Below are 13,933 nucleotides of genomic sequence, written 5' to 3'. Positions count from 1 at the left end.
TTACGTTTCCAAGTTACAAGGTTCAAATTTGCTTTAAATATAAAAATGCAACTTGTAGCTCCACTCATAGGATGCAACATTTCCCTCTTACCTACTACAAGCCTTTCCAAATCTGGCAGGTGCGAGAATTGTCTCTTAAATTCCTCATTCCTATATTTGTAAGTGGAGCTTGAGATCTGCAAAAAGAAAAGTTTCAATTAAACAAGTTTTTTTGTGTTTTATTATTATCAAATCCTCGCAGAAAAGCAAGTGTCAGAATGAACGCAACTGTACAGTGCCCACACCCAGTGAATTAATCATGCACTGTCGCCTTAAGCACAACCCAGTCTCCAGCCTTCCCTTGATCTGGCAGAAACCCTCCTGCAGTTCTGAAGCCTCCTGAATCCCAGCCAGGAAGTTGTACATGGAGTTTGCATTCCATATCCAAGGTTTAACAGACAACACAAAAGGAAATTACTGTTGTCATCTCATTGGGCAATGTGCACTTACGAAATATAGCAGTCTGGATGTATCATAGATATTAATGCAAAATGCAAAAGCAGCTGTACAGTACTCTGCTATTGCAATCCTGACCGCCTTCCATCTGTAGAAACATGCACAAGGCTGAGATGTGGATGTGAGATAAAGCCACAGAATGTGAGTGTGAGATAAAGACTCCTCCTCTGTGACTCAGGACATCTCAGACTGTTTCCAAGGTGTGGAAAGGAGCAGTGGAAAGGAGCTGTGCTCTAGCAACTCCCACATTTCCAAGGTAGCATAAGAAGAGGTCATAGAGGCCTTCCCTGGTAGAAATAGCATGTGCAAGTTAGTACTTCACTTGGGATTCTGGAAGCGGCAAGCTCAGTCCCTGGCAGAAAATGGCATTCCATGAGGACCTAACTAGTGTCCTTCCCTTTCTTGTGCCCTAGCATGGGGAAGCTCTGGCCCAAAGACTAGGCCTCTGGATTTGACCTACAAGGGCATTCTGGGCAAACTGCACCCAGCTGCCAGTCACGTGGTATCATATGACATCAGGCACTGAGATCTGCTATTTCCATAAGCACAAAGTGCTAAAGTAAGCGATAAGGGAACTCATATCTCTAGTCTTGGCACCATGAGACCACAGTGCTAAGATCGGAGATAAGCCTCTGCCTGGTTTTTTTAGAAGACGCAAACAAGAAAAAAGGCAGCAGGTACAAAAAGCCTCTACCCCCTCTTTAAAAGGCAACTGGCAAAGACTTATATCCAATTAAGATAAGCTTCTACTACTGCTTTTTAATATAAAAGAAAAACCAGAGGTTTATCTCTGATCTCTGAGGTGTGGGACTTTAGAACAAACTTTGGAGATGTGCCTGTGTCTGCTACCATGGCTTTGAACTTTAGAGTCACCTGGCATCATATGATTCATACGACATCCATAATTAACAGGCGGGTGGTCCTCACCTTCCTTTCAGAATGGTCTAAAGCAGGCATCCCCAAACTGTGGCCCTCCAGATGTTTTAGCCTACAACTCCCATGATCCCTAGCTAACAGGACTAGTGGTTGGGGAAGATGGGAATTGTAGTCCAAAACATCTGGAGGGCCGAAGTTTGGGGGTGCCTGGTCTAAAGAGTATGGTCCAGTTCTGGATCCACCACTCCAGCTGTTTCTAGTTCTCCCCCCACCCCACCCTTCCTTAAGCTAAGATGTTTCAGAATATTGGTGCAAAATGATGGGCCAGATTCAACTAAATAGTTGTGCTGTTAGAAACCAGCACAGCAAGTCCTGCTAGTGCAATAGGGCTTTCCCTCTTCTCCCACCCCCACCCCGGCAAATCAGCTTGGGATGTGTGTGACAGGAGAATGCCCAGAACAGCATGTTGGGGGGGGGGAGTGTGTTCCAAACAGCCAAGCAGAAATACTTGCACTGATGGAGCAATGTCATAACAGCCACTTTGAATTCCACCCAGCATCTTTAATGTAGAAATGGAGAACCTGTGGCCCTCTAGATGATGCTGGACTGAAATTACCACCATCCCTCACCTTAGGAACCTGGTGGCTAGGACTGATAGGAGCTGAGGTTCAATACCTGGAGGGCCACAAATCTCTCCCACCCTGCTTTAAAAGATTCAGCCAGAAATCTCACAGAATAAGTGGCAAACACTGGCCAGGTCCTACTAATTTTCTTCTATGTTTAATAGCGCAGAGGATTAATATAGATGCTGCATGTATTCTGTTCATTCTTGCAGGTCATCATGTGAGATATACATCATTTTAGAGTTCTTTAAGCTCCCTTTGGAACATCAAAGAGGATTTCTCCACTAGCAAGCCGATTCACTGTAATTGTCCCTGGGTAAACAAAAAACTTCTTCAAGCATGCTTAGATTATCACAATACTCAGGCCAAAGCAACACTGCTAAAAATCAGCACTCCAGGGGAGTCTTTTCAAAGTTAAACTGCACAAACTACGTAAATCTCTTGAGCCTCAGCACTGCTAGACCACACCAGGCCTCACCTACAAACCGCTTGGTGTATGACTGTTTTCCCATAAAGTGAACAAAGACTACCAAAAATGCAATTGTTTCTAAGCAGAAGATACAACGTCTAAGACAAAGAGAAAAGATATATAGCTTAAAATAGTGGAAAAAGCAGTGGAATGTGTAGGATCTTAAATAAAGCTCTTTCCCCCCCTTGCGTCTTGTATTCTTCAGCATAATCCACATGCTGCTTTTTCCAGGCATAATATTTTAGTATAAAAGGCATGTTTATGGTGGAAGGACAATTAAGATACTCTGCTTCAGTTGGAATTAAAGCAATTAGTCAGGAAAACACCAAAAGGAAGGGTAACTTCTTCATACAGCACTTAGTTGGGACTATAGCATCCACTCCCACAAGAGGTAGAGATGGCCACCAACTTTGATGCCTTTGAAAGATTAGAAGAATGGCTATGTTCTATGTCTGCTTTCAGAGGCACTATGACTTTGAATGCCAGTTGCTGTTCACTGCTGACTGGCAGCAGCTCTAGAACCCAGGGCCCTCCATACATTGTTGGATTGCATTTCCCATCATCCCTGACCAATGGTCATGCTGTGGCTGATTGAAGCTGGAGCCTAACAACATCTCCAATGGTTTTGGAGAGTCATTCCTGCTCTAGCAGTTCTGAAACAGGTGTCTTTCACATCATCCACTACCTAAGATGCTAAGGTTTAAGCTTGTGACCTTCTGGGTGCAAAGCATGTGCTCTATGGTTCTCTCCACGGACAATCTCCTGCATCAAATCTAGTTTGACTCCAATCCTTGCACAAGGGCACACTCCCTCCCTGAGCCCCTTCCAGTGCAGCCATTAAATTGGGATGCTTCCACTACTGGTTCACATTAACCATGGTTTAGTGTTATGTCTGAACAGTAAAGTGTGGTTAATTGTAACTATATGTCAGCTTCATAAGCTATTGTTTGAAGCTGGCTTGCTTCTACTCATCACAGTTAAGACTAGGTTCAGACAATACCACAAAGCAGCATTTAATTTCCAAACTCCTCCTTGCCACTGTGGTGGTGGACAGAGGCATACATAGGGTCGCTTGTGCCAAGGGCAAGGAGTTGCATTGGCGCCCTCTGCCAAAAAAAAAAAATCAAAATCATTTTACCGCAAGGGCAGGAAGCTTCTTCCACGTTTTATCTCACCACAACACCTATATGTCCTACACTCCAAAGTCTGATAGGTGATTTTTGCGTGTGTGCGTGTCCCCAGTGGAGGGCAGTTTTGCCAACCCCTAAGTACACCGCTGCTGGTGGAGGAAGGGGAGAGCGTGTGAGCCCAAGGCTCCTTGTGCCTCAGCCTCATAATACCAAGCCATGGTTTATTTTTACATGTGAACACAGCTCACAACTGCTTTCTCTCTCACACATGCTGCAGCTTTCCTATTACCTTTTCTTAACATAATCTACATTGACTCCCAGTACATTTCCGAGCACAGTTCAAAGTGTTGGTGCTGACCCTTAAAGCCTCGGTCCAGTATACCTGAAGGAGCATCTCCACCCCCATCGTTCTGCCCGGACACTGAGGTCCAGTACCGAGGGCCTTCTGGCGGATCCCTCATTGCGAGAAGCCAAGTTGCAGGGAACCAGACAGAGGGCCTTCTCGGTAGTGGCGCCCGCCCTGTGGAATGCCCTCCCATCAGATGTCAAAGAGAAAAACAACTACCAGACTTTTAGAAAACATCTGAAGGCAGCCCTGTTTAGGGAGGCTTTTAATGTTTAATAGATCACTGTGTTTTATTTTTCTTTTGTGAGCCGCCCAGAGTGGCTGGGGAAACCCGGCCAGATGGGCGGGGTATAAATAATAAATTATTTATTATTATTATTATTATTATTATTATTATTATTAATGTTCTACAGGAGCGTGGGCTCTCTGCATTGTTTGCAGGTGCATTTTACTGCTCTCAGAATCAGCACCTAAACCCAGAGAGCCCTGCTGACTTGCTTACTCTCCTTCTGTCTCTCGTTCGAGAAAGAAAGTTTAATATACTTAACTTCCATAGGTCATGTGGCTCTTTTACCAAATTTAGTACTGTTTAGTCTAGAAAATAGGTGTTGTTAATAGTGCCAAGATATTGCTGATGTACACATATACACAAACCTCTTAATATATGCATGGCCGTCATTTCGTGACCACAACATCAAGGTGTGTGAGTGAGCTTCAGCTTCACCTCAGATAAAATGTTTTTTCGCTGGAGCCAGCTGCAAATCCAGATGAGAATCAGCTGAATTGAAACATCTCTATTCTTCAAGCCTTAGAACAGGGGGAGGCAACCTAAGACCCAGGGGCCGGATGTGGCCCAATCGCCTTCTCAATCCAGCCCGTGGATGGTCCGGGAATCAGCGTGTTTTTACATGAGTAGAATGTGTCCTTTTATTTAAAATTCATCTCTGGGTTATTTGTGGGGCATAGGAATTCGTTCTTTTTTTTCCTTCAAAGTATAGTTAGGCCCCCCACAAGGTCTGAGGGACAGTGGACCGGCCCACAGCTGAAAAAGGTTGCTGACCCCTGCTTTAGAAGAATCAGGCCTGTGTGTTCTACTTACATGCATTTTCTGTTCCTCTTCATTTCCCCTGAGCTGCTCTGGAGAGGAGAGTCTCCTAAGCAAAGGGCACTCTTCCAGAGGGCTAATGGCAGACAGAGGCCTGGTCATTAGTGTGATTATGTCCCAGTCTTTGGCTCAGCCCCCCTGCTACTTGTAGAGGCTGAAGGAGAAAGATTTTGGGGGAAAAAATCAGATTAACTGTGCAGTGTTTGGGCAGGTGAGATATTTTTTTTTGCCTTCAATCAGACCAGGAAAACATTCCCAGTAGAATCAAATAAACTAATTTTCAGAATAAAAAAATTCCTTCAGTAGCACCTGAAAGACCAACTAAGTTTTTATTTTGGTATGAGCTTTCGTGTGCATGCACACTTCATCAGATACCTTCGTGTGCATGCACACAAAAGCTCATACCAAAATAAAAACTTAGTTGGTCTTTAAGGTGCTACTGAAGGAATTTTTTTATTTTGTTTTGACTCAGACCAACACGGCTACCTACCTGTAACTAATTTTCAGAAACGTTCATGCCAGATGACACAACATCAATAATCATTTTTGTTAAGATTCAGATTAACTAAACACAGTGGTAGTTAAGAGAATGGAATCACTTCACCAGGTACAAGAGAAACATACCATTCAGGGTCACATTGCAGAGTATCTTAGAAACCTTGGCTCCAAGTCACTGAATCCTAGACACATTTTTTTTTAAAAAAATGCCCACACAACACACAGTCAGATAGGTAAAGAAAAAGGGATCGGTGGTATTCTACTAAACAGTCAAACTAGTGTGCTCTGCAATGCTCCCAGCCTCAATGATCAATCTGGTAAATCTCAAAGATTACAATCTAAAGAAATGGCAGTATGGCTGCTGGCAGCTGCTAGGCTATCTAGAGCAGAATGCCTGAAAATATATTTGTGGCATAAAGATGTATGCAACCTGGCTACTGCAGAAAAGATAACCCCACAATATAAAGGTTTCCAAAGGTTTAGAAGATCCGGAACATTTTTAGAAGAATTTTAGACAAATCCAGAAGAGTAGTAATGTGGAGCTTTATCATTTGTACCAATACAAATAACCTCCATGAATTTTTGGCATGTCCACTGCAAGAAATATAGAGCTCTTAATGTTTCTACTAAAAGGCTTCCCCGCGTATCTTCTAATATTCACGACAAATTAAGAGGACAGGTACATGGCCTCCTTTGTAATTTCTGATGGGGATGTGGGCTTGGGAGAGCACATATTTCTTTCAAACCATGTTCAGTCATGTGATTTGGGTCCAGTAGGTGTCAGAATTTAATCAATGCTTGGAGTGTTAAGACTAGGTGTGTTAAGCCAGAGCCTGTGCATTAAGATGTGTGCTAGACACTGCTAATCCTTTAATTAAGCCAAGTGTTGAAAGGTTAATTAAGGTGGCTAACTTCATTGTGAGGAAATTGCCTGGGCTGGTGGGCCATTAAGAAGACTACAGAGGATCAAAGGAACTCTGCGTGACACAACAAATGGGTGAGGCTCCTCTTCTTCTAGAGATGAAGCCAAGTACGTTAGGTTAGACGGTTAGGGTTCAGAGCCATGATGTGACAAATGAGTTATGTGATCTAGAAGCTGAAGAAAAGCTGCAGAAAGTAACAAGCCCTGTGTTGCAGACTTGAGTTAAAATACCAAAAAAAGAGGCAACACGTCGACCAATTCCAACGGGCTTACAGGGGTATGACATATGTGTATGACCCCTGTTCTGCAGATTGTATATAAACACTAAGTTAAAAAACTGAAGAAGACCAAACCAAAACAGTATGATTACCTTGGATCACTGTCTCGCATGTCGTTATAGTTTATAAAGATAAAAACAGATATATTTCGCCCGTTGGAATTGGTCGACGTGTTGCCTCTTTTTTTGGAAGAAAAGCTGCAGGCCATGGCAGATGTCTGTTTGAATCCAGGGTTATGCCTATGGGAGAAGCTAGACCATCTTGGAGTGTAATGTTGAGAACCCTTCTGTCATAGGCTCAGGTTGTATATGTGTGTAAATAAACCAGAGTCTGTACTGTGCCTCATTTCCAGAAGCAAACCCAAACCCTGGGTAAGCACACCTGGAAAATCGCACAACTCTGAGATTGGGGTGGCGTGTAACAAAAAAATTAACAGCCTTGAGACTGCTGTGGGATGAGGTTTAAAAATCTCTTAATAAATAAATCCTTGCCAGTCAATAAATGTTTCATAACAATTTCATCTAGTTTCTTTTTGTCCATGCAACAGCTCAACATCTTGCTTGTCAAGACAGAAGTCAACACTCAGTTCTTTTAAGAATTCTCCATCATGCAGAGATCTTAAAGTTTGCATACCAATCCAGTCAGTCAGTTCAATTACAAAGAAGGTAGGATGTCAGGAAAGGACCAGTATGCTCCTGGAATTTTAAAAGGTGCATTCACACTTAATTTTTCAATCATGCCCCAAAGCAAATTCACTTGACTAGATTTTTGTTTCCCCCTTCTGGGATTGTCAACACAAACAGGGAATTCAATACTGGAACAGTCTTAGGACTGGGGCACACTGTGCTCAAACATACTTTCTCACCAATGGGAGTGAACTCTTCCTTCCCAATGCACAATCCCTATAACAATGGGCAATACACATACACACATCTGTACTGAATTTAAGAAAAAGATGAAACATAGCTACATGTTTCATGTATAATGTGCATAATGTGTAGGTTGCCCGTAGGAGAAAACAGCTTACGTGGATAATGGGAAGCGTAAGATGCTGTTCACAGCTGGGAAGTAAGAAATAAAAGTAATGTTGCCTGCACCTTCAACTCACATGAGAGCTGAATGGGCAGAGCCAGTGCTGCAGATTCTTCCTCAGTTCCAAATATGGTCCCTGTTAAGAATTAGTGGCTTACAAGGACAGGGCACTACCATAATCAGCCAAAATCCTCATCGCACCACAACTACCGGTACTATGGCCAATACAGCTTCATAGCCTCTTGCTATGACAGCTCTCAGAGTAGAGGATATAAAACGATATAGAAGAGGAACAGCAGAAGAGGAATTAGGAACAAGAGTTTATCTTCCCATTCCCCAAGCTCTATGATGGAGGACACAACTTCTCTTTGGTAGAAAAAGGAAAGACATTTCTGAAGCCTTATACCTTGCTTGAGATATATATTTTTTCATATATTAGCTGTTTTTTTCATATGATGCTGAGTGGCAAAGAGTACCAGGCCACATATGTATTTTGTATAAGGTTCAGTTACTCAAGTAAACCCCAGAAACTAGTTCTTCCAGATAAGTAAGGCAATCCTTCAACAGCCTCCCAAACCAAAGTATGGATGAACACACACAGACACGTAAAGGAGCTTTTCAATAAATCTGCATCCTGCCTTATCCGTATTTTGACTCTTAAACACATTTGCAAATACTTAACAATCACTTCCCTCCTGATTGGGAAGGTGATAGAAGGCATCTGAAAATAGTGTTTTTAACATGACTCATATATGCCTCAATACACAGTGCTCCACACTGGCAGCACTGTTATGACAGGGCGACTGATCATACTTCCGCTGTGATCTAATCATGTACAGAATCTCCTTGCTTCCGCAACCCTCGTAATTTGCACCATGATTTTCATAAAGCTTCTCTAGCTCTGAAGAAATAAGGTTTCTGTTTCTCATAAATTAGGGGTTTTTTAAGGGAAAAAAGCAAAATGCTTTAAAATTTATTTTTTATTTTTTTATTGCAAGCTTTAAAATGCTTTGAAATATATTTTTTATTGCAAGCCAAAAAAACAACAACAGCTATTTAAGAAGACTAGAAAATGTTGTTTCCTGCACTCACTGTAAGCCAGGCTTGAAGTTTTAGAAATTTCCTTCCTATTATATACAGAAATAACCACATGGCACACAACAACTTAAAAAGCTGTGCACTTATATTTTGCAGGGCAACAGGCTACCGATTCATGCCAAGTACAGACGCTATGGTGAAAATAAAACCAACTCAAACCATGCCAACGGCCTATACAGAAGCGATTATTTTTAACATTTAATTGAGATCATATCCTCAAACAACAAAACCACAAAGAACCCACATTTATGATGTTTTTCATCGTTGCCTGGCAGCGTAAAACTCTTAAATACTTAGGAGTGGGTGATTTTGTTGTTGACGCTTTTATGCATGAGTATTATCTGAAATGAATCTAAAACAATTGCTTTGGTTTTCTTGGCTTTATTTTCACCATGGTTAATGTAGCAGGAATTAAGGAGATTCTGGATCAAAGGGATATATTTCTGTTATACTACTATGTAATGTTTAGCATATCCTACTTTGCTTGCTGGGAAAGCAGTTCAGGATTTCCAAAGTCTGTTTGTAAGACCCAAGATCTGAGCTATTTAGCCACCAAGCTGAAATAAAAAAATTAAGGTTTTATATATATAATAACTGTTCATCAATGTACCAAGCAGACACGTACACAAATGTATGGGCCACATGTGTGAAGTTGACAAAATGTTTCTGAAATGTACTCGGAGTCGAGAGTGAATTTCATGCTCTTTATTCAGCTCATAGTCATCAAGGAGAAGAGGAGAAGAATGGCTCTTTTCCCCAAACCATCTGCTTATATACATTATTTACACAATGGGCCTTGCGTGATTGGCTACTTCAGGGCTACACCTGTGGGCCAATTATATTGTGGATTGACTTCTGCCTGCAGCCTGATTGGCTGCTCCTACAGGCCAATCAGGTAGCAGGTTCACTTCTGCCAGCCGCCTGATTGGCTGCTCCAGCAGGCCAATCAGGTTGCGGATTCACTTCCATCTGGAGTTGGATTGGGTAGCTCCCGCTGATTCTGAATCCTATTGTTCTAGGATTCAGCTCAGTACATAACAGTTTCCCTGCAAGGAAGGAGGGGGCGAGGGAACCTTCCCATTGTCTCAGGAATTAAAGTGATTACCATCTCAAAGGAATGGCCAGACTACTAGGAAGGGCAATCAGAGAAGGCATTATCAGATAGCCTGGCAGACAGGGGATAAACAAAGTACAGTACAGTACTCAGATTTCTGTTGTAGACCGCCCTTTTCTGTGATGTAGGTATGATGTATCTGGGGGGTGGTCTTGGGCTACACCCCTTCTGTGATGCTTCTGGGGGTGGTCTTGGACTACAGGGTGGGCAATTTTATGTCTTATATAAGGGCAGGCACGCCTTTGTTCTAGGTCCTCCTCTTTCTCCTGCCTGTGAGGGGGTACCCTGTTGCAACAGTTCAATAAAGATGAAGCTTACTAGCTGCTTTGCTTCTCAAAAAGCAGAAGACATCAAGAAGAGGTGGCAAGAATACACAGGGGAATTCTACCAGAAAGATATGGAGGTCTCATACACCCCAGGTAGTGTGGTTGATGACCTTGAGCCAGACATGAGAGTGAAGTCAAATGGGCCTTTGAAAGCATTGCTAATAACAAGGCCAGTGGAAGTGATGATATTCCAGCTGAACTATTTAAAATTTTAAAAGATGATGCTGTTAAGGTGCTACACTCAATATGCCAGCAAGTTTGGAAAACTCAGCAATGGCCAGAGGATTGGAGAAGATCAGTCTACATCCCAATCCCAAAGAAGGGAAGTGCCAAAGAATGCTCCAACTACCGCACAATTGCGCTCATTTCACACGCTAGCAAGGTTATGCTTAAAATTCTACAAGGCAGGCTTAAGCAGTATGTGGACCGAGAACTCCCAGAAGTGCAAGCTGGATTTCGAAGGGGCAGAGGAACCAGAGACCGAATTGCAAACATGTGCTGGATTATGGAGAAAGCTAGAGAGTTTCAGAAAAACATCTACCTCTGCTTTATTGACTACGCAAAAGCATTTGACTGTGTCGACCACAACAAACTATGGCAAGCTCTTAAAGAAATGGGTGTGCCTGATCACCTCATCTGTCTCCTGAGAAATCTCTATGTGGGACAAGAAGCTACAGTCAGAACTGGATATGGAATAACTGATTGGTTCAAAATTGGGAAAGGAGTACGAGAAAGCTGTATATTGTCTCCCTGCTTATTTAACTTATATGCAGAATTCATCATGCGAAAGGCTGGACTGGATGAATACCAAACCGGAATTAAGATTGCCGGAAGAAATAGCTGCTTTGCTTCTCAATATTCTCTGGTTGGCCTCTGTTATTTTCTCCTACCGATGGAGAACCTACAAAGGACTCTATGAGGGCTCTTGTATACCCCATAAGGGAATAAGGGCAGATTTTGTTTATTACAGAGCAAATGTTTTACTTAGCTCGGAAAAACAAAAACAATTTCCCATATTCTACACGTGCTCCTGAAAATCCATGAGCCTCATAGGCTCTCCCATTAACAGACAATGGAAAGTTTGGCCTCCGGCACAACAGAGGCAAGAACACTCCCGATGAGCTTGTGAATACTGTCTAGTCAACACCTTGCAGCTTTAGGATGGGGATTAAATCACCACAAGACACATACATCCAGAGGTGTGCTGTCTTCAATGCCCAGTTAATTGGCAGAGAGAAACAGAAATGCTAGAGGGGTCAGAACAGACCCAGCAGAAGCCAAAGAGCAGCATTTGTGCAGGATTCTCCTGTACCCATGCCATGCTTGCTTATTTGGAGGAATGATTTCCTCTGGATTACTGAGCCATGTAAATGTATTATGAGAAATATGTTCTTGCCCATTCCTTTGTATTCCCATTAAACCACAGAAATATAAGCCCTCTGCAGCTATTAGTCCTTTTATGCCCAGAGCCAGTTTGCAACTCTTTGACCACTGTCTCCCACAGCATGTGACAAAGACACATGTCACACAGTGAATTTGGCGAGATTTCCCCAAGTACTACTGATCCTGACTTAGGTGCAGTTCTATACGGTCAGAGGGGAGTCAGCCCACCAAACTCAGCGAGACTTGTTTTGAGAAAACAGATACAATAAGGCTGTTCAACAAACTTCACAAAATGCAGTTCCACTCAAGTGATACTTTCTGATTATCTTTGTGTGCTGGAAATCAGGATTCCTCCTTCCTGCCCAAATCACCTATCCCAGATATCCACATGTGGGTGTAATGTTAGCAGGGGATAAAGGTGTGTCGGTCCAAATTGCACAGTCAATCCTCATAAAGTATGAGGGAACTCAGCTGGCCTTCACATGCTGAATTCTAATGTGTTATATTATATTTAAACATTATAGCTGTGCATGTATAGCCTGCAGGGCAGACACACCTGTTATGCAAGGTGGGAGGGTACAGTTTTGCTCCTACATTTCACAGAGGAAGAAATCCAGGGGGAAAGGGTTATCCAACCCAGGTCACTGTTTTTCTGCAGTTTTTTGAAATTATGCTTTCTCCATGCCTCCATGGAATTAGCTCCTCTCTAATGCTATCTGTATCAAATGCTATGTACTCAAAGCTAGATAACTTTATTATTCAGGCACAATTCTCTGGGCTCCTTCCAACAATATCGCTTCACTATATCACTGAATAAATTTATATTAAAATTAATTATCAATCCCAAAATAGTTGAGCACACTGATATGCATTCTAGTCAAATTAGATTACGTCTGCAAACTGCTTAGGAGCATTTCAAATGTCTCAATTCAATGAAATAGATTTAGGCCCCAAAGAATCCTGGGAACTGTAGTGTGTTTAGAATTGTTTGGAAACCCTTATGTCCTTTTCAGCAAGCTACAATTCCCACACTCTTTTAACAGTCAATACCCAGGGAACTCTGGGTATAGCAGCTCTGTGAGAGGAGTAAGGGTCTCCAAGCAACTCTCAGCATCCTTAACTGGTTTTCAGGATTCATTAAGAGAAGCCATGGCTGTTTAAAGTGGTATAATGCTTTAAATATATATTGTAGATGATCACTTAGTGTGTTCTGTGCCTCCCTTCATCTTTTCCCATAAAATATTGTTTACTCTTGTCTCAAAGTATACACTGGACTAGAAGACAATGTGACCAAAACCCAACTGAACTACTAGGATGCGTGCCTTTCAACTTTCATATAATGCTTGCTAGGGGGAAAAAATAACAGCAGCATCTAGGCATACGGCACCGTTAAAAAAGGAGTCTGAATAGGGGACGCACACACCAGATATAGCTAATGGTTCAATCCAGTCAGACTCATAACAAGTATCTAATAAGTTTAAAATTCTTCTATACCCTTCAACTTAGTTCTTGTTGATGTGCTAAAACTGCATCTATGCCACTTCATTAATAGGTGGAAGCTTGGATTAATTTAGGCTTTTCCACCCACAAACAAAAAGACCCATGCACATAGAAAACTAGCCACAGATAAACCCTAAAGTCTTTTGATTTTTTTAAACTAAGTAATCTTGGAACATCTGATAGAACCTACCTTGAAAAGAAGAGTATATCCTCTAAGGGCGAATCAGCATCAAATCCACTGGGAGAATATTCCATTGTATGGGGCTGAGGTGTGTGTTGTGGCAAGCATGCCAACGTTTAGAAACATGGTCCGGTTGGTTTAGAGGTACGGTTCTCTTGTTGTTTTCACAGCTCCCTTAACTATATGTCCAGGAGTACACTTGGGAAGATCTGTGCTTATCCTAAGATGCCAGATCACTGTTAGGCATGGTGTTAAAAGTCAACTGTTTTAAACGTTTGAGAGCATGCTGCCAGCAATTATATCATTCACGTGTTTGTTATGAATCAGGATGCAAGAACAGGTCGCAGTCAGCTGTGAATAACCCTGCCAGGTGTTACTGAGACACCTAATTAGCACAGCAAAACATGACAGAAAATGACAGTGCACTACAATTACAGTGCGTTATAGTGCTTAATGTGTTAAGTGAGGTATGTTGCCACCTGATCGGGCTCATGCGCCTCCTACAGCAGCCTTCCCCAACTTGCTAGCTCTACAGATGTTTTGGATTACCATACTAT

The 13,933-nt window shown here is 42.2% G+C and overlaps 1 protein-coding gene across 3 annotated transcripts in view; it reads right to left on the bottom strand.

Moving 5' to 3' along the window:
* Positions 1 to 13,600, bottom strand: part of GRAMD1C (GRAM domain containing 1C) — a 57,739-nt gene extending 44,139 nt beyond the window's left edge. Inside the window, exons 1-4 of one of the 3 annotated variants that reach the window (XM_060273745.1) lie at positions 13,386 to 13,600; positions 9,352 to 9,429; positions 5,039 to 5,198; positions 92 to 176 (exon numbers count right to left, since the gene is read on the bottom strand). In XM_060273745.1, coding sequence (XP_060129728.1) covers positions 92 to 176; positions 5,039 to 5,146 — 193 coding nt within the window. In that variant the 5' untranslated portion in view covers positions 5,147 to 5,198; positions 9,352 to 9,429; positions 13,386 to 13,600. The remainder of the gene's footprint in view (positions 1 to 91; positions 177 to 5,038; positions 5,199 to 9,351; positions 9,430 to 13,385) is intronic. The other 2 variants (XM_060273744.1, XM_060273746.1) reach the window with 2 other exon arrangements.
* Positions 13,601 to 13,933: the final 333 nt, after the last annotated feature.

This window comes from Zootoca vivipara, chromosome 4 (genome assembly GCF_963506605.1).
Source record: "Zootoca vivipara chromosome 4, rZooViv1.1, whole genome shotgun sequence".
NCBI lineage: Eukaryota > Metazoa > Chordata > Lepidosauria > Squamata > Lacertidae > Zootoca > Zootoca vivipara.
This window is presented reverse-complemented; position numbering and strand designations above follow the sequence as displayed.